General features: G+C 32.8%; 1 protein-coding gene across 8 annotated transcripts in view; it reads left to right on the forward strand.

Annotated features, from left to right (window-relative positions):
- The window catches only part of SUPT3H (SPT3 homolog, SAGA and STAGA complex component), a 499594-nt gene that overhangs the window by 223609 nt on the left and 252442 nt on the right, over nucleotides 1–23543 (forward strand). For all 8 annotated transcript variants that reach the window (XM_079147704.1, XM_079147700.1, XM_079147703.1 and 5 more), the window contains exon 3: nucleotides 3815–3899. In XM_079147704.1, the coding sequence (XP_079003830.1) occupies nucleotides 3815–3899 (85 nt within the window). The remainder of the gene's footprint in view (nucleotides 1–3814; nucleotides 3900–23543) is intronic.

A 23543-nucleotide genomic window follows, 5' to 3' on the forward strand; every position in this document is an offset into this window, starting at 1 on the left:
CTATTTTTGCAAATTTGATAGATCCTAACAAGTGAGGGAGATTTAATTTTATTTGCTGATTTGCTTTCTTTAAAATTCATAGGACTACTTAGTTGTTCCTTTTCTTCTTGGATTGGTTTTGGTCATTTATATTTCCTAGAAATTTATCCCTTTTACTACACTATCCAAATTTGTGGCATAGCTTTAGTCTCTTATTATCTATCCTTTGTTATGGTTAATTTTCTCAGATGTGTTGCTGAACACAAATTGTTTTTAGCTCAATGAAATCTGTTCTTAGATCCATTAAGTTCTTATTCTATTAAAAATTGTAGTAAAATACACATGGCATAAATTTTCCATTTCAACTCTTCCAAAGTAAACAATTCAGTGACATCAAATATATTCACAGTGTCATGCAGCCCTCACCACTGAACTTTGGCAGAAATTTTCATTATCCCAAACCGAAATTTTGTACCCATTAAGCAATAACTCTCCATTTCTCTGCTTTCCCATATTCTATTTTCTCTCTACGAATTTTCCCACCCTAGATGTCTTATATAAGAAAGATTATCCAATATGTGCCATTTTGCATCTGATTTATTTCATTTACCATATTTTCATGTTCAGTTTATGTATCATTATGTGCCAAGTCTTCCTTTTCATGACTGATTAATTTTCCATTATATGTGTATACTGTGTTTTGTTCATCCATTCATACATTCGTGGATACATCAGTTGTTTCCACATATTGGCTTTTGTGAAGAATGTTGTGAACATTGTGTGCAAGTAGCTTTTGAATCTCCTTTCTGTTTTTCTGTGTATGTTACATAGTCGTGGAATTGCTGTACAAATTCTGCGTTTAACGTTTTCATGTTTCACCCTACTTTTTCCCACAGCTGCTACACATTTCATCAGTGTGCAAGGTTTCCAGTTTCTTCACATCCACCCTATTTTTAAAAAGGATGATGATGATAATGGTTATGATTAAATACTAACCATTTCTGGTGGTATGAAAAGGCTTCTCATGGTTTTTATCCATTTTCCTCAGAACTGATGATATTGAGCATCTTTTCAAGTTCTTTTGGTCATTTGTATATCTTCTTTGGGAGAATACATGTTTGAATCCGTTGCCCATTTTTAAATGGTTTGTGTTGTTTTGTTATAGGAAATCGTTATTCTGAATATTAATTTGATATATGATTTGTAAATTCTTTTATTCTGTGGGTTGTCTTTTGACACACTTGATGGAGTTCTTTCTTATACAATTTTTGTAATTTTACCTTTTATATTTACGACTTTCATTCAATTTTACATTTATCATTATATATGGTACAAAATAAGGATCCGATTTAATTCTTTTGCTTGCAGTTATCTAACCACAGTATCATTTGTTGAAGATTGTTCTTTACACTGGGTGGTCTCAGTACCCTGGTTGAAATAAATTTACCATTTATGTTAGGGGTTTTTGTGGACTCTGTTCTTTTTTGTTCTGTTTGTCTACAAGTCTGTTCTTATACTAGAATCATATCGTTTCAATTACTGTACCTTTATAGTTTTAAATCACAAAGTGATATTCCCCAAATTTGTTAATCTTTTCACCGTTGTTTTTGGTCATTCAGTGTACTTTGAATATCCAAATGGGCTCTTCTGTTTCTTCAAAAAATACCATTAACGTTTTGATAGGGTTTTGCTTTAAATCTATTATGAGATTTTAGGTAATGTTGTCCTTTTAACGAACAGTATTCTTCCAAGCCATGAACAAAAGATGTCTTTTCATTTACTTATGTTTACTTTTTGTTTTGGATGTCATCCTCAATTTCTTTCAGCAGTCTTTTTATAGTTTTCATTACAGAAATCTTTCACCTGCTTTGTTAAATTTATTGCTAAGTATTTTATATTTTATATCATTGTGAAGGTGTTTTTTAATCTTTTTCAGATTATTCATTGCTAATGTATAAAAACATGAACTGATGTTTTGCAAGCTGATGTTATATACCTCAACTTTGTTGAGTTAGTTTACTCTGACAGTCTTTTTTTCCCGAAATCTGTAACTAGAGATTATTTTCCTTATTCCTTACAAATTTGGATTTGTTTTCTTTTTTGTGGAGTTGGTCTGGCTAGAACTTATATAGTACTGTATTGAATAGGAGTGGCAAAATATGGGCACCCTTCTTTTGAGGATTATCTTAGTTCACAAGCTTTCCATTTTTCACAATTGAGTATGTTATCTGTAGGTTTTGCGTATAGTCTTCATTGTGTTGAGGAGGTTCTCCCATTAATTTTTAAAATACAATTGTATTTTTCACCTGTATTTCTCCTTAGTGCTTTTAAAAATATAATCAGCCAATTTGGTGTTTCTGTTCCTGTTTGTTCTTTTCATTTTTTAAAACATGAGTTACATAATTAATTTATTATTTCATTTTTCTGGCACATGTAGGCTTTATGGGTCTGATTCTACCATTTGTTGCTCCTGCTCACTTTCATTCATGATTATTTGTTTCCTAGGGTATGTTGTAAATTATAATTTTGAAGTAATGATCCTTGATATGTCCTCCATGGGAATGCTTTCAGATCTTTGTTTAAATATGTTCAAGGAATTCTGCCAGGCACCTACCTATGAGTGCTATCAATATGAATCACTTCAAACTAAGTTTTTGCTTTACTATGTTTTTAGTCTATATGGGTATTAAAGTATTCTGACTTCATGAAAGTGAATTTATAGTTAACAATTATAAGGGAAGATTTTTGTTTCTTCAATGCAGACTCTTGATAGTTAAAGTATATTTTGTTTTGTTACTGGGGATTGAACCCAGGGCCCATCTACTACTAAGCTACATCTCTAGCCTTTAAATTTTTTATTTTGATTCAGGGTCTCACCAGATTGCTAAGGTCTCACCAAATTGGCCTTGAACTTGTTATCCTCCTGCCTCATCTTCCTGGGTTGATGGGATTATAGGCATGTACTTGCCCTGCTCCAGTTGAAGTACATTTTTAAAATGGATATTTGCCTAGTTCTGTTACCATTAGTGGCTGTTAGCTTTCTCAACTTTATGTTAGGTTCATTAACTGGACTTCTTACCTTACTTAGGACTATTTTCTTTCCTATACTTCGAATACCATGCTAGTTCAATCCCAGGCTCTGGTTTGCTATCAAAGAAGCCTTTTAATAAAATTGGGTCCAGAGCACTTATTTTTTGGAACTGTACTTTGTCGTCTTACGTGACTTCCATTTTGTCTTCACTACAGCTACTTAAAACATGCTTTAAATCAAAGATTTTAATACATTATTTTGCATTTCAAGTGTTTCTTATTTTGGAGGAAGTCTCTGCACATCATGTCTGTGGTGTGAAAGAAGACTTGTAAGACCAATTTGTAATCCATTCTTGATAGTCTACCAGTTTGTAATTGTAAACTATAATTGATGTTATTTTCATAGTAGTTTTCAGTGTTTATTGGATCACATGTTTTTATAACCTTTTATGTGGCTATTTTTCTCTTGTATTGATGATTTGGATGAGATTACATAAATTTTTGGTTGCCAATATTCTGAAGTAGTTGTTTACTAGCTTGCATTTTGACAGAGTAGATGCCATTTAACATATTATATAATCAAGAAATAGTGTAGATAATACTGCACTCTTCCTTGGAAATGACACTTTGTGTAGGAAACATTTTTTTTCTCAATAAAAAATTTTATGTCCATTTGATCATTTGAGAGAAAAATTTGTAGTCTCTTTATTTAACTAATTCTTAAAATATATATGTTTTACTTTTTTGCCTTTCTTCATTTGCAGTTCTTAATATTGGTGTGTTTAAATTTCTTTTTCTTTTGCAGGTTTTCTTTAGGTGATGCTAGGAGACCTCTTTATGAAACAGCAGTTTTGGTAGAAGATGTGGTACACACTCAATTAATTAATCTGGTAAGAGTATATAATCTTATTTGGTATGCATTTATAATCTATTTGGTATATCTTTTGTGCACACTGCTTATATATGAGATTGCAACCCAAATAAAAAAGTTTAAAATTTTTTTTTAAATCAGCAAAACTTTTTTGTCATTTTTATTGAGATATAATTTACGTATAACAGTATTTACAAGTTAATTGCATAATTTGATGAGTTTTGACAATGTGTTATTGTCATTAGCTACAAGAACAATCATCATATAGAAATTTCCCACCATGTAAAATAATTGCTTGTTTCCCTATGCAGTTAGTCTTTTTATCCCAACCTCTGGTGCTTAGCATCCAATGATCTACTTATATATATATATAGATATATATATTTTTTTAATTTCAAGGAATATAGTTATTTAATGAGCTTCTTATTCAAAAGAATTTTTAAATTTGTTCTAATTAGATATACATGACAGTAGAATGCATTTTGTACATCACATCATACATAAATGGAGTATAATATCACTTCTCATTTTTTTGGTCATACATGACATAGAGTTATAGAGGTCATGTAATGAAATATGCACATAGGGTGATAATGTCCAATTCATTCTACTATCATTCATACCCCCATGCCCTCTCTCCTCCTTTCATTCCCCTTTATCTATTCCAAAGTACTTCTATCCTCCCTACCCCATTGTGAATTAGCATTCACATATAGAGAAAACATTCAGCCTTTGGTTCTTTGGGATTGGCTTATTTCACTTAGCATAATATTCTCCAGTTCCATTTATTTACTGGCAAATGCCATAATTTCATTCTTTTTTATATATGAGTAATATTCCATTGTGTAAACATACCACAAATTCTTTATCCTTTCTTCTGTTGAAGGGCACCTAGCTTGTTTCCATAGTTTAGCTATTGTCAGTTGAGCTGCTGTAACATTGATGTGGCCATGTTATTGTTGTAAACTGATTTTGAGTCCTTTCAGTATAATCTGAGGAGTGGGTAACTGGGTCAATAGGTAGTTCCAGTCCCAGCGTTTCTGGAGAATCACCATACCACTTTCCATAATGGTTGTACCAGTTTGCAGTCCCACCAGAAATGTATGAGTGTACCTATACCCGACATTCTCACCAACATTTATTGTTGCTTGTATGCTTGATAATTGCCTCTCTGACCAGAGTGAGATAGAATCATAGAATCATAGTTTTTATTTGCATTTCTCTAATTGCTGGAGATGTTGAACATGTTTTCATATATATGTTGATCGATCATATTTCTTCTTCTGTGAAGTGTCTGTTGAGTGCCTTAGCCCATTTATTGATTGAGTTATTTGTTTTTATTGGTGTTAAGTTTTTTGAGTTTTTTATATATCCTGGAGGTAATGCTGTATCTGAGGTGCTTGTGGTAATGATTTTATCCCATTCTGTAGGCTCTCTCTTCACATTCTTGATTGTTTTCTTTGTTGTGAAGAAGCTTTTTAGTTTGGTTCCATCCCGTTTATTGATTCTTGATGTTACTTCTTGCGCTTTAGAAGTCTCGTTGAGGAATTTGTTTCCTAAGCCAACATGATGGAGACTTGGGCCTACTTGCCTACTTTTTCTTCTAGTAGACACAGGTTCTCTGAAATTCTTGGGTCCTTGATCCACTTTGAGTTGAGTTTTGTGCAGGGTGAGAAATAGGAGTTTGATTTCATTTTGTTACATATGGATTTTCAGTTTTCCCAGCACCATTTGTTGAATAAGTTATCTTTTCTCCAATTTATGTTTTTGGGCCTTTGTCTAGTATGAGATAATTATATTTATGTGGGTATGTCTCTGTGTTTTCTGTTCTGTACCATTGGTCTACATATCTGTTTTGGTGCCAGTACCATGCTGCTTTTGTTGCTGTGGCTCTGTAGTATAATTTAAGGTCTGGTATTGTGATGCCTCCTTCTTCACTTTTTTTGTTAAGAATTGCCCAGCTATTCTAGGTCTCTTATTTTTTCAAATGAATTTCATGATTGTCTTTTCTATTTCTATGAAGAATGTTATTGGGATTTTAATAGGAATTGCATTAAATCTATATAATGCTTTTAGTAGTATGGCCATTTTGACAGTGTTAATTGTGTCTGTCCAGGAGCATGGGAGATATTTCCATATTCTAATGTTGTCTTCATTTTCTTTCTTCAGTGTTCTGTAGCTTTCATTGTAGAGGTCTTTCACCTCTTGTTAGATTGATTCCCAAATATTTATTTTTTTGAGGTTATTGTGAATGGATAGTTTTCCTAATTTCTTATTCAGTGAATTCATTGCTGATGTATAAGAATGCATTTGATTTATGGGTGTTAATTTTGTATCCTGCTACGTTGCTGAATTCATTTATGAGTTCTAGAAGTTTTGTGGTAGAATTTTTTGGATCTTCTAAATATAGAAAAAATACTTAGAGGTAATTGAGAATAGTGATACAACGTATCAAAATCTCTGGAACACTAGGAAGGCAGGTCTAAGCGGAAAGTTCATTGTATTGAGGTCATTTACTAAAAGAATAGAAACTCAACGAACATCTCAAAGCCCTAGAAAAAGAACAAATCAACACCAAAAGCAGTAGAAGACAGGAAATAATTAAAATCAGAGCAGAAATCAATGAAATTGAAACAAAAGAAACAATTCAAAAATTTGACAAAAAAGTTGATTCTTTGAAAAAAATAAATAAAATTGATAACCCCTTAGCCACATTAATGAAGAGAAAGAGAGAAAACTTAAGTTACTAAAATTCATGATGAAAAAGGAAATATTGTGATGGACACTATTGAAGTACAGAAGATAATTAGAAAATATTTTGAAAATTTGAAATTCAATAAAATAGAAAATCTTGAAGACATCATAACTTTCAAGAGACATAAGACCTATCTAAACTGAATCCGGACATACACAGTTTAGACAGATTGATTTCAAGCAATGAAATAGAGGATGCTATCAAAAGCCTATCAAATAAGAAAAGCCCAGGACCAGATGGATTCTCAGACAAGTTCTACAAGACCTTCAAAGAGGAATTAACAGCAATACTCCTCAAATTATTCCATGAATTAAAAAAGGGGGAAACCCTTCCAAACTGATTCCATGAGGCTAGATTCACCCTTATACCAAAACCAGACAAAGCCTTATCAAGAAAAGAAAACTTCAGTCCAATATTCCTCATGAACATAGATGCAAAAATTCTCAATAAAATTCTGGCAAATTGCATACTTCTTGTATTATATTAAAAAGATATGTATTATATTGAAAAGATAGTATATCATGATGAAGTGGGGTTCATCCCAGGGATGCAAGGTTGGTTCAACATCTGGAAATCAATGAATGTAATTCATCACATCAATAGACTTAAAGACAAGTATCATGATCATCTCAATAGATGCAGAACAAACATTTTACAAAATACAGCACCCCTTCATGTTCAAAACACTAGAAAATCTAGGGATAGTAGGAACATACCTTGACATTGTAAAAAATATATGTGCTTAACCCAGTGCCAACATTGATCATTCTAAATGGAGAAAAATTGAAGCATTCCCTCTAAGAACTGAAACAAGACAGGGATGCCCTCTTTCACCACTTTTATTTAAAATTGTTCTTGAAACTCCAGCCAGAGAAATTAGAAGAAAGAAATTAAAAGGATATGAATAAGAAGAACTCTATCACTATTTGCTGATGACATGATTCTGTATTTAGAAGACCAGAAAAATTCTGCCAATGATCTACTTTCTATCATTTTATCAGTACACTATTTTCTTTTAGAATTCTTAAAATATTTTTTATTTTGAATTTTAGACATATAAAAATTTTGCAAATTGTCCTATGAATTCCCAGATATTATTCAGCTTTCTTTAATATTAGCATCTTTCATGATTATAATAATGACCAAAACTAGGATATAACATTGTTATAATACTATTTACCCATATTATTTGAATTTTATCCATTTTCTCACTAATTATGCTCTATGTCCCTTTTTATGTTCTAAGACCCAATTCAGGATACCATGGTACTTTAGGTATCATGTCTTTATTGTCTCTATCTTTATGATTTCCTACAGTAGTTCATTAGTATTTCATTTCTTTCACGTCCTTAGTAGTTTTGAAAACTACTGGTTAGTTATTTTATAGAGTGCTCTTCTCTTTCCATTGTTGCATTGTTTTCTTATGATTAGAATGAGGTTATGAACTTTTGGCAAGTTTACCACAGAAGTAATGGATCCTTCTTTGTGTATCTTATTAAGGGGTTCATGGATGTCATATGAATGATATTACCTTTGAAAATTTATTTAAGGTGGTATGTGCTCAGTTTCTATGCTGTAAAATTATATAATTTTTGTTTTTCATGCTTGGGATAAACCGAGGGCCTTGCACTTGCTAAGTATGTGTTCTACCACTGAGCTATACCCCTATTTCATGTTACTGTGTTTTTAAAAATATTTTTATTGGTGAAATATAATTATACATAAAAGTAGACTTATTGTGATATGTTCATATATACACATTACAAAATTTGGTCTGTTTAATTCCCTGGTGCCACTTCCTCCTCTTCCTTCTCCTTGATTCCCCATTCTCTGCTCTGCTGATCTCCTTTCTGTTTTCATGAGATCCCTTTTTCTCTCAGCTTCCATGTATGAGAAAACATAATGACCTTTGACTTTATGTCTGGTTTATTTTGTGTAGCACGATGTTCTCCAGTTCTTTCCATTTTCATGCAAAAGACATAGTTTAACGTCCTTTATGGTTGAGTACAACTCTTTTTTGTATATATACATATATACCACACTTTTTCCCCATTCATTCATTGTTGGACACTTAGGCTGGTTCCATCGTTTACCTATTGTAAATTGTGCTGCTGTAAACATGGGTGTGCATCTATCACTTAATATTATGGTAGATGACTTTAATTCTTTAGGATAGATTCTGGAGTGTGATATAGCTGGGTCATACAGTGGTTTTATGCCTAGTCTTTTGAGGAACCTCCCTGCTGGTTTCCAGAGTAGGTGTACAAAAAATTAACAAACAAACAAAAAAGACTTGGAGTTTTGGCTTTGTTCTGCAGTCTTCTTGATACTGTTTACTTTCAGAATTCAAAGATATCACATATATTCTGCCCAGGAGTTTCCATTGCCTCAGATCAAGGAGACAATGTGGAGTGTTCTTACTCCATCTTAATTGCCTATGTATGTTACTTTAATCAGTTTTCTTAAGAAAACTATTTACTTGAAAAGAGTGGTTTTTTTGAATCCACTTTCTGATTTTTTTCTTTTTGCTCTCAGAGTACTTTGTCATAGCATGTTTTTTCTACTGTGATCTAATGATTATTCTTTCAGATATTGATGAAAACAAAAGTACATTACAATTGTGATTTATTTGTAATAAAATGATGTAGATTATTCCAGATTTAAGCTGCTTAATTAAGAAATAAATTCCTTGTTTGGATACTTGTGATGGTAGTCTCATATTATTCTGTTTCTCTGAGATTGAACCTGCTGGTTTAAGCTCTTGATAACTTTTAATTTTTTTTGTTGTTGTTGTTTTAAGCAGAAATTATGTTGTGTCACTTGGTGATGTTTGGATGCAACTCAAACTGCATAAAACTCTTGTATGTAGATAAGGCTTTATGAATTGCTATTCAGAAACCAGTGTTTTCATTGCTGTGGTATCCTTCCAGATGGGGTAGCCATAATATCTCAAAAGTTTCTCCTGTTGATTTGCTCTGATGTAGGAATCGATATCTGACTAAGGTTTTATTTAGCATGCATTCTCAAATCGTATATGTAAATGGCTCTCAGGCATCATTAGTACATTGCAGTTATCTTTAAAAATTGTCTTAAAAGCAAAAGTGTAAATAAGCTTTCAGTTTGCAGTTTATTATTTTGACCTGTTTCCTGATTTATTAATCATTTTTACATTTATTTATTCATATAACCTTTCTTGAATGACACTAAATGAAGCTCCTGTTTAGGATCCAAAGATGAATAATAGCTTAAAGTTTTTTTATGATACAGATACATAGGAAGTGACTTGAAAACATTATGGTAACTAGTAATGCTGATATGCAAAGTGAGATAGGGTTTTGAGAAGAGGAACCTTGCCAGCCTGCAATGTATTTGTATATTCGTGTCTATATAGCAACATGTTGTCTTTCATAGGATTTAGCATTGATTTATTGAATTGAGTTGAGGGGAGTAACTAACCTGTAGATGAGATTTAGAAACATGTTTCATTTCATTTGCACCGTTTGTTTTTTAATGATAGGGATTTAATTGCCAAAATTTTAAAATTAGGGCATTTTCCATATTAGTCCTCAACCTCAAATTTCTAGAAAACATACTTCGTAATTTTGGAAAAAAGTAATGCATTTTAAAAGAAATCTTTCTTCCTTTCAAAAGCTGCAGGAATGATGTTACAGAATTTCATAGGCAAAGATAATAAAGGTTATTATTACCTGTGTGATTTACTTTCTTTTTAATCTGAAAGTTGTCTCTGTTAATGGGTGTGTGAACAGTGAAGGTAATACAAAATGATGAAAGAAATAAAAATTATTGCACTTTCTGTTTAGAAGAGAAGAAAGTAATTCCATCAACATATCATCTGTTGTGTCTCCCCGGGACGGTGAGCTAGGACTTTGGCAGCTTATTTATCATCTTTCCAATGGAAGAGCCCTAATACCTTCATTTGAAGCTCATTGTGAAAGAAAATGTGGAATGCCAGTATTCCTTCATTCTCTTTGATGTGTCCTCTAGCCTCTTTGATGTTAAAAAAAACAAAGAAATGTACATATTGGACAGCTGTACATTTCTTAAGTTGAATGAATCATCTATATTATGATGGTGCCTGTAAAACCCAAATTCTTCTTAAATGCAGATTCAGTGTTACTTGTCAACATGGGTGAGAATTTTTTGCAGAATGTGGAATTCTAGATACCTAGTCTGAATTCCAAAAAGATTATTTTTTTAGGATGTATTGTGGTGGGATTAAAGAGCTGGTATTTTAAATATGCTTTCAAGATTTTTATAATCCAAGTAGACCAAGGACCAAATTTGAGAAAAACCAACATACATATATCTATATACACATGTACATATACACATGTACACATGTATGTATGTATATGTATTTATGATATGTACATATATACATGAATTTTCTCTTCCCTCTCCATTATTCTAATGCTTATTAATTTGGCAGATAAAATCACTATAGAAACAGCTTGTGTAAAGCACTGTTCAATCCTTATCACCAGTTCAGTGAGGCTATCACTTTTGCCACCTCAGTAATAGTTTATGAGTATAATTTAAAATAGTAATAAAATATCCTGTGAGAACTTCAATTATAAGAGTTGTCAAAATAGTACAAACTAATATAATTTATGATTGCATAAAATAAAGGAAGTAGCTGTCCTTCAGGGACCTAATGAATCATAAGATAGAAACTGTCATCTAACTTACTAGATATTTTGACTTTGTACTAAGTCAGAGCGTGTATATATAACTTAAACTGGAATTTACTTTGTGCTTACTTGAATGAGAAAAGAGAGTTTACAAATACCTTCTGGGGAGAAACATGTTTGGCTTTTGTGTCTTGTACTGTGGAGCAAATGAGGTACCACAAATTCAACATAATTTGACTGGAAACACGTACTTTTGCACATAGTGATTGGAGATAAAATGTATGTCAGGAAAATCTGATTATTTTTGTGTTGATAACTTATTTATTGAAGAAAATTTACTGAATGTTTCTTATACTACTTATTTCTGATAGATTGCTCTTAGTATTTTGTACTTGGGCTTTTTTTCCTCCTATTATCACCTCAAGCTGTAAAATAGTCCTAAGTATTGTTTTGTCTTTTTAATAAATAAGGTGAGGGGCTGGAATTGTGGCTTAGTGGTAGAACACTTGCCTAGCATGTGTGAGGCACTGAATTCAATTCTCAGCACCGCATACAAATAAATAAATAAAGGTTCATCAACAACTAATAAAATATTTAAAAACTAATGTTAGTATAGGCGTTGACTGATACTTAATTTTTAATGTATGACACAGAATGAGTATATCCTGAGTAGAATGCTGCTTTAACTATATTTTCCCTGTCACTGGACCTGAGTAGTTCGATAAACGCGTAACCCAGAGGATCAGTTGGAACGAAATTTGCAGTCTTTCCCACCACTCTTAACATCTTCCTTTCTCCCCTGCTGCAGTATATCCCACATATAAGTCAGCTCATTAAAAAAAAAAAATCTTATCTCAGTGTCAGAATTTTTGTCTTAAGTTGTCTATATTTCTATAAGTGTTATAGGTAGTGTATTCATATTACTTGGTTTTCTTAGCATAATATAAAATAGCATTTTTTTGAAAATCTTTGCACATGTATTTCTTTCCTCGCATAAAACCTTTCCCCTTCTGGATTTTTCATTATTTTTCCCTTGGTTTTGCATGAATCCCATCCTAACATAAGCTAAGCTCTTTGACTACTTGCATAGTATGTGATATTTGGTTTTCTTATCTATGTTCTAACAGTTTTATTTCTGACTAAAACAATGATATAATTTCCTAATGCATAGGTTCCAAGAATTTGAGAATTACCAGAAAGATGCATACCTTTCGTAAAACTCCTGTTCTCAAAATAAGTCACTTATTTTGAGATAGGTAGAGCTTTGTAGCAAATAGAAATTGTGTGATTGAGTTGATGTCAGACTGTTGATAATGTCGTTTTGGATAATATCCAACTATGAATGACATTCAAGAACTGTCATAATTTCTGATGGCTCTATAGCTGCTTTCATTTCTCTGTTCAATGTTAAATGTCAGAAAAGTCTCTTTATTTTAGGCATAAAGTATAATTCTCTAACCTTGTATTTAAAAGGACACATTGGATTTTTACTCTATACATCTACCTGTCAACTAGTAAACCATATAATTTTTGAACTGTGTTGTCAAATCTATTTTCAGGATTCTTCAGATTATTTACAACCTTAAATTGCAAAATGTAATAATCAACTTTTATGTGTGAAGAGTAACTGTTAAATCTCCCATGTGGATTAACATTTGTTGAACTCTCCCTCCCTTTTCCTGTTCTTATTTCTAATGCTTTTTAATTTGGAAAATTTGTGCAGGTATTCTTTCCTCATTCATTCACATTTGTGTTCTCTTCTGTAGCTGAAGTATGAGACTTTTAAACTCCTATATTCCGCATTTATATTCAAAGCCCTGAGAATATAATTGATTTGAATTTTTAATAAAAAGAGAAATAAGGTCCACTAAAATAAATGTAATTAGAAAAGATGTATGTAAACAGCATTTATTTATCAGTAAATTTTACTGACTTTGTACTTGTATTCCAGCTAAAAATTTTGCATTAGGTAATAAATGTCAGAATACATACTCTGAAAATTATGCGTTTAATCTAAAAGGTTGTGTTTAATCTAAAAGGTTATCTGCTCTTCTTTTTTGCAATATAGCAGAATGGAGAGAATCAAGGCAATTCATTCTTAAAGTATCTGTTGATAAGAAGGAGCACGAGTTGTTTAAGTGTAGGAACCAAGACTTAAATATTTAAAAAAAAAAAAAAGCCTCAGTTACACAAAATTATAGGTCATCTACGTGGCTTAAAATTTATAAGCTACATTCTAGAAAGTGTATATTGAAATATTGAAAGCCTCCTAAACTTTTTGGTGGAAAAGGCCACCACTTTGTCTTTATATAGCATATTATGATTGATATTTGCAGCCAGGAAAGACTTGGAACAATTAGACAAAGTTGACATATTCAAGACAGTCTTTAGAAAGTGAAAGTAGTGTGTAATTCAGTTAGAGGTTTTATAGAAATAAAATTTAATAGTTTTTAAATTTTTAAAATTTAGGTTTGAGAGAATGGCAGCTTTTAAAAGAAATAGTTCATATACTATTTCAGCAAAGCTACAGAGAAAATGCTGTCTTCATTTATAAGTTTGGAAACTGAAGAACAGAATGATTAAACAACTTGCTTATTTTGTCATATAGCTTCTAAGTAGTAGATGTAGAATTCAAATGATTTCTTCTCCAGAGAGATTGGTAGTCTTTTGGTTGAAAAATGTTGTTTCGTTTTTGTTTTTGGTTTTTAATGGATACTTACCTGAGTTTACTCTTCGATCCCTTATAATTCTTAGTATTTCCTGACTCTCTGAAGTGAGAGTATTACTTTCAGAATAGAATTTATATTTTGCAAAGGGTTAGTGGCGAAAAAAAGAACTGATTGACAAAAAAGAGTCCCGGGAAGGTGGTAAGCAGAATCTTCTTTTGATGTGGAAAATACACATTCAATTTCAAGTCTGTAATACTTATCCTACTTTAAGTTTGTAAAGAGAAAGAGTAACATTCTCCAAAACAAGGCATGGCCTCAACAGCTAACAACACATATAGGCATAAGAGGTAATTTCAAAGTATGAAAATAGGGGTCATTTGTAGAACAATGGACAAAGGTAATTAAAAACAAAGAACAGATTTAAACTTTCTTGGTAAAGACACTTAAAATATTGTGGACTTTTCTAGAAATCTACTGTATTGTTGCATTGGTCATAGACTTCATAGAGAGAAATTCTAGTAGAGTCTTTTTCTTTGAAAACTGAAGTTTCTTCTTGAAGTTTCTCCCTAAAGATAGTTTTCATTAAGATCAGTAGACAGGGTATAAGACTTAATATGCTAAATAAAAAATTAAGTATTCCTTGTCAAATTTTTTCTCTACATACCCTAAAAAGAGTAATAATATTTTCATACTTAACTTTTATTCCCACCACACAATCTTAGCTTTATTTTTAATAAGTTCTTTTGCAAATGGGCAAGCATTTGATTTCATTGACAAACATAAGGTTACCATAGTTACCTTGTTTATTGGATATTCACTATTTAAAAAATTTTTTCCCTTTAAAAGAAAAAGTAGCTTATTAACATTTAAAAAGTAACTTTAGTACATTCTATCATATTGACTATAAAACAAGGTGTCACTGCATTTTGATAAAAATCAGAGATAAGGCCTGGTATAGTTGTACAGGCCTATAATCCCATAATGGGATTATAATGGGAGACTGAGCCAGGAAGATTACAAATTCGAGGCCTGCCTCTGCAGCTTAGTGAGACCCTGTCCAAAATTTTAAAGACAGGTGAGGGAGTCTGGGGGGAAGCTTAGTGATAGAGGGCCCTTGGATTCAATCGCCATTACCAAGGAGGAAAAGAGTTCAGATGTCAGGCGGTGATACAGCTAATATTTTCAAAGGTCTTTCTTGAGAAAATAAAGAAAATACTGAAATTTAGTTTCTTAGAACTACCATTATTTATTTGTTGAAATCTAGTTTCTTGTTTCTAATATAATTTTATTTGTTGTTTTCTTTATGCTAGTTAGGAAATCAGATTCACGTAAGGCAAGAAGAAAGTTATTTATCCATGTCAGTATTAAACACTCAGTGACTACTCTCTAGAAGAGAGAATGAATAATCATTTTGTTTACACTTGAGTTTCAAAATGAATTGTTTTTTTTTGTTTTATTTGTCTTTATTCTCCCATGATAAGCTACTTAGTATTTCCTAGTAGCTCATGTTAGATTTGGATGTCAGAATGGATTTGCATGATGTTGTCGGGGTAGAATGTCTATTTTTTTTAATTCTTAAATTTTTTATTATAAAACAAATGAAGCAGGCCTCTATTAAAAGAATATTGGCTCATGCAGTTGAAATGAAAGAACAATTTTGACTTCATACACAGCCAAATATAGAGGACAAATGTGTTCATGGTACTTTTTTAAAATTTTATATTTATTGGAAACAAATGAGATACATGATGTTTCTGTTTCTACATGGAGAAGAGGCATACCATTTGTGTAATCATACATTTACATAGGGAAATGATGTTTGATTCATTCTGTTATTTTTTCCTCCCCCCCACCCCTCCCACCCCTCTTTTCCCTCTATACAGTTCCTCCTTCCTCCATTCTTGCCCCCCTCCAACCCCCCATTATGTGTCATCATCCGCTTATCAGCAAGATCATTCGTCTTTGGTTTTTTGAGATTGGCTTATCTCACTTAGCATGATATTCTCCAGCTCCATCCATTTACCTGCAAATGCCATAATTTTATTCTTCTTTATGGCTGAATAATATTCCATTGTGTATATATACCACCATTTCTTTGTCCACTCATCTATTGAAGGGTATCCAGGTTGGTTCCACGATCTAGCTATTGTGAATTGAGCTGCTATAAATATTGATGTAGCTGTGTGCTGTAGTATGCTGATTTTAAGTCCTTTGGGTATAGGCCAAGGAGTGGGATGGCTGGGTCAAATGGTGGTTCCATTCCAAGCTTTCTGAGGAATCTCCATACTGCTTTCCAGAGTGGCTGCACTAATTTGCAACCCCACCAGCAATGTATGAGTGTACCTTTTTCCCCACATCCTCGCCAACACCTATCGTTGCTTGTGTTCTTGATAATCGCCATTCTAATTGGGGTGAGATGGAATCTTAGGATAGTTTTGATTTGCATTTCTCTTATTACTAGAGATGTTGAACATTTTTTCATATATCTGTTGATTGCTTGTACATCTTCTTCTGTGAAGTGCCTGTTCATTTCCTTAGCCCATTTGTTGATTGGATTATTTGTGTTCTTGGTGTAGTTTTTTTTTTTTTGAGTTCTTTATAGATTCTGGAAATTAGCGCTCTACCTGAAGTATGAGTGGCAAAGATATTCTCCCACTCTGTAGGCTCTCTCTTCACATTACTGATAGTTTCCTTTGCTGAAAGCTTTTTAGTTTGAAATCTATCCCAGTTGTTGATTCTTGCTTTTATTTCTTGTGCTATGGGAGTCCTGGAACAGGACTTTTTGTTTGAAAGAAAGATTGACTTGTTAACTGAATTATGCATTTATAAGTAAATTTGGTCACAGCTGCTTTTGATTATTTTTGTTATATACCTGATTAGCCTCTATTAGGTTTTTAAAAAATATTTTTCTATTTCTTACACTGACACCTAGTGTTCACTATTTCTGATATCTTACATATTGAATTCTTTATTAATAGTTATGGAAACGACTCACATTGAACATAATTTAAGAAGATTATTTCTTCACAGATCAGAAATTCTTATTTTCTACAACAGTGATATATAATCTTTCTAATTCCTTTTATGACATCATTTTGACCCAGTTGCTAAGACTATCTTGAATACTGCAAAACTCAGAAGCATAGCACTTAGAGGTGGAAGAAACTTGAAGGAAATTTCTAAACAAAAATTCTTAACATGCCAGTATTTTGTTATATACACAGTTTTTTCAAGTCGCAAGTCCAAGTGAATCATTCAGTTTATGTGAGTTTGATCCTCAGGTTCCTGAGATATTCAATCATGCAAACATTATCTTTGACATTATTAATTGTCCAGGAATGAAGCAAGATTAATTAAATTTTGGAAAGGGGAACTTTGTAATGTTCTATTTATGATTTCCTATGCATTCCTGAGGGTGATTTAAATGCTCCCAAAGGTCTAGATTAGTATCAGATGATCCATAATTAAGGGAAAATATATAATATGTAACTTGGAAAAATTTGTGAAATGATGGTTACTAGGAAGATGAAAAATTTTAACTTAAGATTGAGTTTTTGAATTTACAGTGTAATCAACAAAGACTAAATTAAAGTCATTTCCAATAGAATTGCTGGAAACTTCAGTGTTTGAATTTTCAAGTATATCTTTTCATAGAATATGAATTTTTCATACCTAAAAAATAAGCATTTTAAATATAGGAGATAATGACTCATTAGATTTATTTTTAATAGTTAACAGTTTTTATCTGTATTTGTTTTTTATTCCTACCTCATAAGCTGTTGTTTTATAATTCATGAATTTAATATTTTTTCTGCAGACAAGTAAAAATTTCATTGATCCATACAGTAGGTATTTACTGATCATCCACTGTTTGATAGATACTATCCTAGATAGATTCTGGAGGTTAAGGTGACAAATGAAGTAATCATTTATGTCGTCTTGGTTAATCCAAAAGATAAGAATAGAGAAAGATAGGAAAAATATAAAAAGATGAGTAAAGGAATTTTCATTAGCATATCCTTTTTGGTATGTTTTTCATATGATCCTTATTTTGGGTGGATTTCATTAACTTCTGAATAATTGTTTTCAGAATAATCAGGTTTACTCTTGAATCAACCAAGTTCTTAAAAATGAGATGCTGAGTCTCTAATTATATCTCTAGCACATGATATAATAGCTTTGAAAGGAACTTGTCAGATATAACAAAAAAGAGTTGTAAATAATAATAATTGTGGAGTATGTAGGTTTTTTTTTTTTTTTGGTTCGAATGGGTTGAAATTTTTAATTTGGGGATGTGATATACACTTATGCTGAATAGAAATTTTGAAGTATTAAATAATGTGCATAAGTCCTTTGTTTCTATATGTATGTAGATACTTTGGAATATTTAAGTATTTAAGTCTTCCTGTTGAAAGGCAGAAGAAAATAAGATTTCAAATCACATTTTTTTTTTCTCCTGGCACTTAGTGAAAATGTATAGATGTGAATACTTTCTTAATTGCAAGTAAACTGGCTTCCATTTTATTCAAATTGCTTTTTTCACTGAGAAGTCCAAATAAAATAAAAGCAAGGCAACACACTTACATATAATTAAGTGAAAGTTCACCTTATTTTTTTTCCCCTTTCTGTTCCAGGTGCAAAAATTGGCTGAAATTGCTGGGGCAGGCAGTTTAGAACAGTTTAATATTTTTTCAGGTCCAAGAGTAAAATATTCTGCAACAACTTTAGTTTCTTTACTACTACTTTTAAGATAGAACTCTGTTAAAAATAGTGTATAATTATGTGAATTCTGATATTATAGGAGTAAAATCCTGTTTCCTAAGTTACACTGTGTATATCAGAGGTGGAATTAGATTGAATGGTGATTGTTAATCATACACAGACTCTGTCATTTATTCCTAATCAAAGATTGATAAATATTTCAGACATCCTTTTAGGTGATGGGGATATAATGATAAATAAAACATAGTCACTGCCCTCATGGATCTTATATTTTGAGTGCAGAAAGATAATAAGTTAACAAATAATATTACAATGTTAATTGTTAGGAAGAAAATAATACAGGATAAGGAATGGCAGCAATATAGAGGGGCTGATACATGAGCAAAAAGTTTAATAATACGTAGGAGAATACATCAATCTAAGGTAAGAGCACCAGACTGCAGGAACAGCAAATAGAAAGGCTGGGAGTTAGGGATGAGCTTCAGAAACAGCTGGAAATACAATTGCGACTGGAGTGTAGAGAGTGAAGGCTACATCGTAGGAGATGAAGTGTGAAAGGTCAGATTATGTAGGCATTTGTTTTTCAGTCTGAGTATCCCTTTCGTTCTCATTGGCTTTTGTACAGGAGAGAGGTTTTTAAAAGCTTTGGTTTACAGTGATAGGAAAATTTTGTTATGGAGTTGGATCTTGTTCTGGGCATCCATTAAAATATTTAAATAGGAGAATGACTTATACAGTTTTGTTGTTATTGATTTTTTGGTGCCAGGGATTGAACTCAGGAGCACTTAACCACTGAGCCACAACCCAGAACCCATTTTTATATTTTATTTAGAGGATGGGGTCTTGCTGAGTTGCTTAGAGCCTCACTAATCGCTCAGGGTGGCTTTGAATCTGGGATCCTTCTGACTCAGTATGGAGCTGCTGGGCTTACAGGTGTGAGACAACTCTGGTTTAAGGTGGATTTCCTCCCAATCTTCCAGAATTTGACTCTAAAGCAGAAGCATACCAATTTCAAAAATATCTCTCATTCAAGTGAAGTAAAATCACTAGTTCTTTTTTCACTCTCCAAACTATTTCCAGGTATGTAAGTCAGCATTTTTTACCCACATTATTATGTAACAGATCCCCAGAACTGTCTCTTTTCCACTCCTTCATGATTTAAGTTCTAAAAGATTACTTTGGCCACCTAATGGTAATTAGACTGTAAAAGTTTAATTGTGAAGGAGGGGAAGGTATGAGGTTTCTCTCGTGGTTCCTTGTACCATGCACTACTATGGTGGTGGTAGTGGCAAGTGGTTCAATGTGGTCTGATTTTTCGATGGTGACATCAAAAGAACTTGCTAACAGACATGAGGTAAAAAAGAATGATTTCTAGAATTTTTATCTGAGCAGCTTGATGAATTTTTTTTGTTAGTTTAGTTTAGTTTTGTTTTGTTTTGTTTTGTTTCATTGTACCAGGGATGACTGCAGGGGCACTTAACCACTCAGGGATATCCCCAGCCCCTTTTTATTTTTTATTTTGAGACAGGGTCTTGCTAAGTTGCTGAAGCTGGCTTTGAACTTGTGATGCTCCTGCTCCTGCCTCAGCCTCCTGAGCTTCTAAATTATAGACATGTGCCACCACACATGGCTCCTTTTTTTTTTTTTTTTTTAATGTAACAGCCCATTCTCTGAGGAACTAACTCATTTCTGCAAGGCACAACCCACTCTTATACTATCATTAGTCCATTCATGAAGGTGGACCCCTCAGTGATGAACTACCTTCCACTAGGTGCTATCTCTTAAAGATTCCACCACCTTAATGTGGGCATAGAAGGGGACAAAACTTCCAACACATGCGTTTTTGGGGAATACAATTAAATCACATTCAAGCCATAGTTTTCTAATAAGTGTGCAATGGCATTATGTCTAAAAAAGCATTGTAGATACCTTAAGTGAGGAATACTTAAGAATTTAAGAATGCTAAAAGTGCCAACAATCATCTGAGCCTTTGATGAGTTGCAGTCTTTTTGGGTAGAGGGTCTTGCTTTGATGTGATGACTGCTGACTAATTAGGTTGGTGGTTGCTATGTCAATTTCTTAGAATAAGACAATGGAGTTTGCCACATTGATTGACCTTTACTTTCATGATAATCTTCTTTGTAGATTTTTTCAAATGCTGTTTGATACCGTTTTACCCATAGCAGAACTGCTTTAAAATTGAAATTAGTCGCCTCAAACCTTGCCATTCCTTTGTCATCTAAATTTATGTAATATCCTATGTCATGTGCTGTCATTTTTAGCAGTGTTTATAGCATCTTCACTCATGAACCGACCTCTGCTGGCGTCAGACTTTCCTTCTACAGCTCTCTCACTTCTCTTAGCCTTCATCGAATTGAAGAGAATTAGGTCTTTGTTCTGGATTAGCTTTTGGTTTAAGCCTAATGTTATGGTTGGTTTGATCTTCTATCCAGACCACCACAAATTTGTCCATATCAGAATAAGGACTGTTGCAGTTTCTTATCATTCATGTGTTCACTGGAATAGCACTTTTAATTTCCATGAAGTTTTCCTTTGCATTCACAACTTGTCCAACTGTTTGGCACAAGAGTCCTAGTGTTCAGCCTCTCGGCTTTCAGCTTGTCTTCTTCAGTAAGGTAAACCATTTCCTTCTTTTGGTTTAAAACAAGAAATGTGTGACTTGCTCTCACTTGAACATGTGAAAGGCAACATGGTTATTAGTTGTCCTAATTTCAGTTCTGCTATCTCTCAGGAAATGGGGAGATCCAAAGAGGGAGGAAGGTGGAGAAGTGCTTGATGGTGGAGCATCCAGAACATACACAGTATTTATTGATTATGTTTGTTTAATCCTTGATAAAAGGTGTGTAGTATTTGTAAGAATTACCAAAACAAAGGTTTGAAGTGAGCCCTGAGCCCCTACTGTTGGAAGAAATGACTCCAAAAGACTTGTTTCATGCAGGGTTCTCACAAATCTTCATTTTATTCACACACACACACACACACACACACACACACACACACACAGTGAAAATAAGTTAAACTTAATAAAATGTAAATGTGGAAATCATTGACATATAAAATCATAAGATTGTATGAAATGGCTTAGAAAGAGGGATAGAGGGAAAATAGAATAGAGAGAAGAAATCTGAGAGTAGCTATTCATATACCTAACATTGACAAGTTAGAGAAAAGAAGACCTATGTAAAGAAACAGGAAGCATTAGGATAGTGTGATATCCTGATACTCAAATAAAGAAGGTGTTTTAAATCCTTTGAGAGGTCTACTAAAACAAGGATAATAGGCTATTGCATTTGATAAGTTTTGAGAAATGTAGTTCCACTTCAGTGGTGGGGATGAAGTCTTATTGGCTATTTTTACATTAGATGATATCCAGTTATTCTAGTCTACTTCAGTACAGTTTTCTAAAGTCAAAGTTTCACTTTACTGCTTTACATATTTTGTAATATTGTTAAATAACAGTGATACTGTTAAAAACATGTTTCCATAGAAATTAAAATTGTTGCTATTTGACTATCCCATAACTTTTTTTTTTTGAGGGGGCAGTACTGGAGATTGAACCCAGGGCAGGGCCAGCCCAAGTACCTTTTTTTTTTTTTTTTTTTTGGGTGGTGCTGGAGATGGAACCCAGGGCCTTGTGCATGCGAGACAAGCGCTCTACCAGCTGAGCTATATCCCCAACACCATAACATTTTGTAAAGTTAGCAAAAGATTTTTTACATATGTACCTATGTTTTAAAATCTGGATGTTTGCTTCAGTGTACATCTTGTCATTTTCTTCATGGCATTGACAGATAAAATGCTCGCTGATAAGCGGATGATGACACATAGTGGGAGGTGGAAGGGGGACAAGAATGGAGGAAGGAGGGACTGTATAGAGGGAAAAGAGGAGTGGGAGGGGTGGCGGGGAGGAAAAAAATAACAGAATGAATCAAACACTATTACCCTGTGTAAATGTATGATTACCCAAATGTTATGCCTTTACTTCATGTACAAACAGAAACAAGATGTATCCCATTTGTTTACAATAAAAATAAATTAAAAATAAAATCTAAAAAAAAAAAAAAAAGAAAACAAAACTGTTCTCTGACCAAAGCAGTATTTCATTGTCTAACCTCAACACCCTATTTAATCATTTTGTTGTTCTTCAGATTCATATAACTCTGGAGAAATGACAAGTATTGATGGTTGCCCAGTTCTAGCTGCCAGTCTACTTAATGGTATTTTCTTACTGTTCCACATTTATCTTTACTGATACACGGGTGATGTTGGCTCTTGCATGTTTCAGTGACAAGTGTGACCACTGATGTTTGAAATTCTGTGCTTTGTGATACATTTTTTCTATTCACTTTTCTCTTATTATTTAGGCATATTTCTACATCTGTGGCAGAAACTGATTTCTTTGTCTACTTTAGTATGGCAAGAAACAGCTTTTGTTTGCACTAGCAATATTTGACCTTAGCCATTGTGTCAACCATATTTCCCCATGTATGATGACTTCTAGTGATGCCTCACTGCTGCATTGATTTGCATTTCACTACAGGTGAGACCCAGGTACTTATTACACATCTTCAGCCATTTGAATTTGTTACTCTGTGGATAGTTTATTTATAGTTGTATCTACTTTTTCTATTAAATATTAGTTGTATTTTTGTTATGCCTTTGGAATCTTTTGGTTTTGTTGGAAATAGCTTTACCACTTCTCCATTGAGAACGGTGTTTATCAGTTGTCACAACATGTAAGTAGTTTGCTTTTTTTGATATTACTTAGAAGTTTTATTTAGAAAGACTGCTAAATTTCATTGTTTCTATTTCTTTACCACAAATAAGTCATTGTTGATAAATGA

The sequence above is a fragment of the Sciurus vulgaris genome (genome assembly GCF_902686455.1).
Source record: "Sciurus vulgaris genome assembly, chromosome: 7".
NCBI lineage: Eukaryota > Metazoa > Chordata > Mammalia > Rodentia > Sciuridae > Sciurus > Sciurus vulgaris.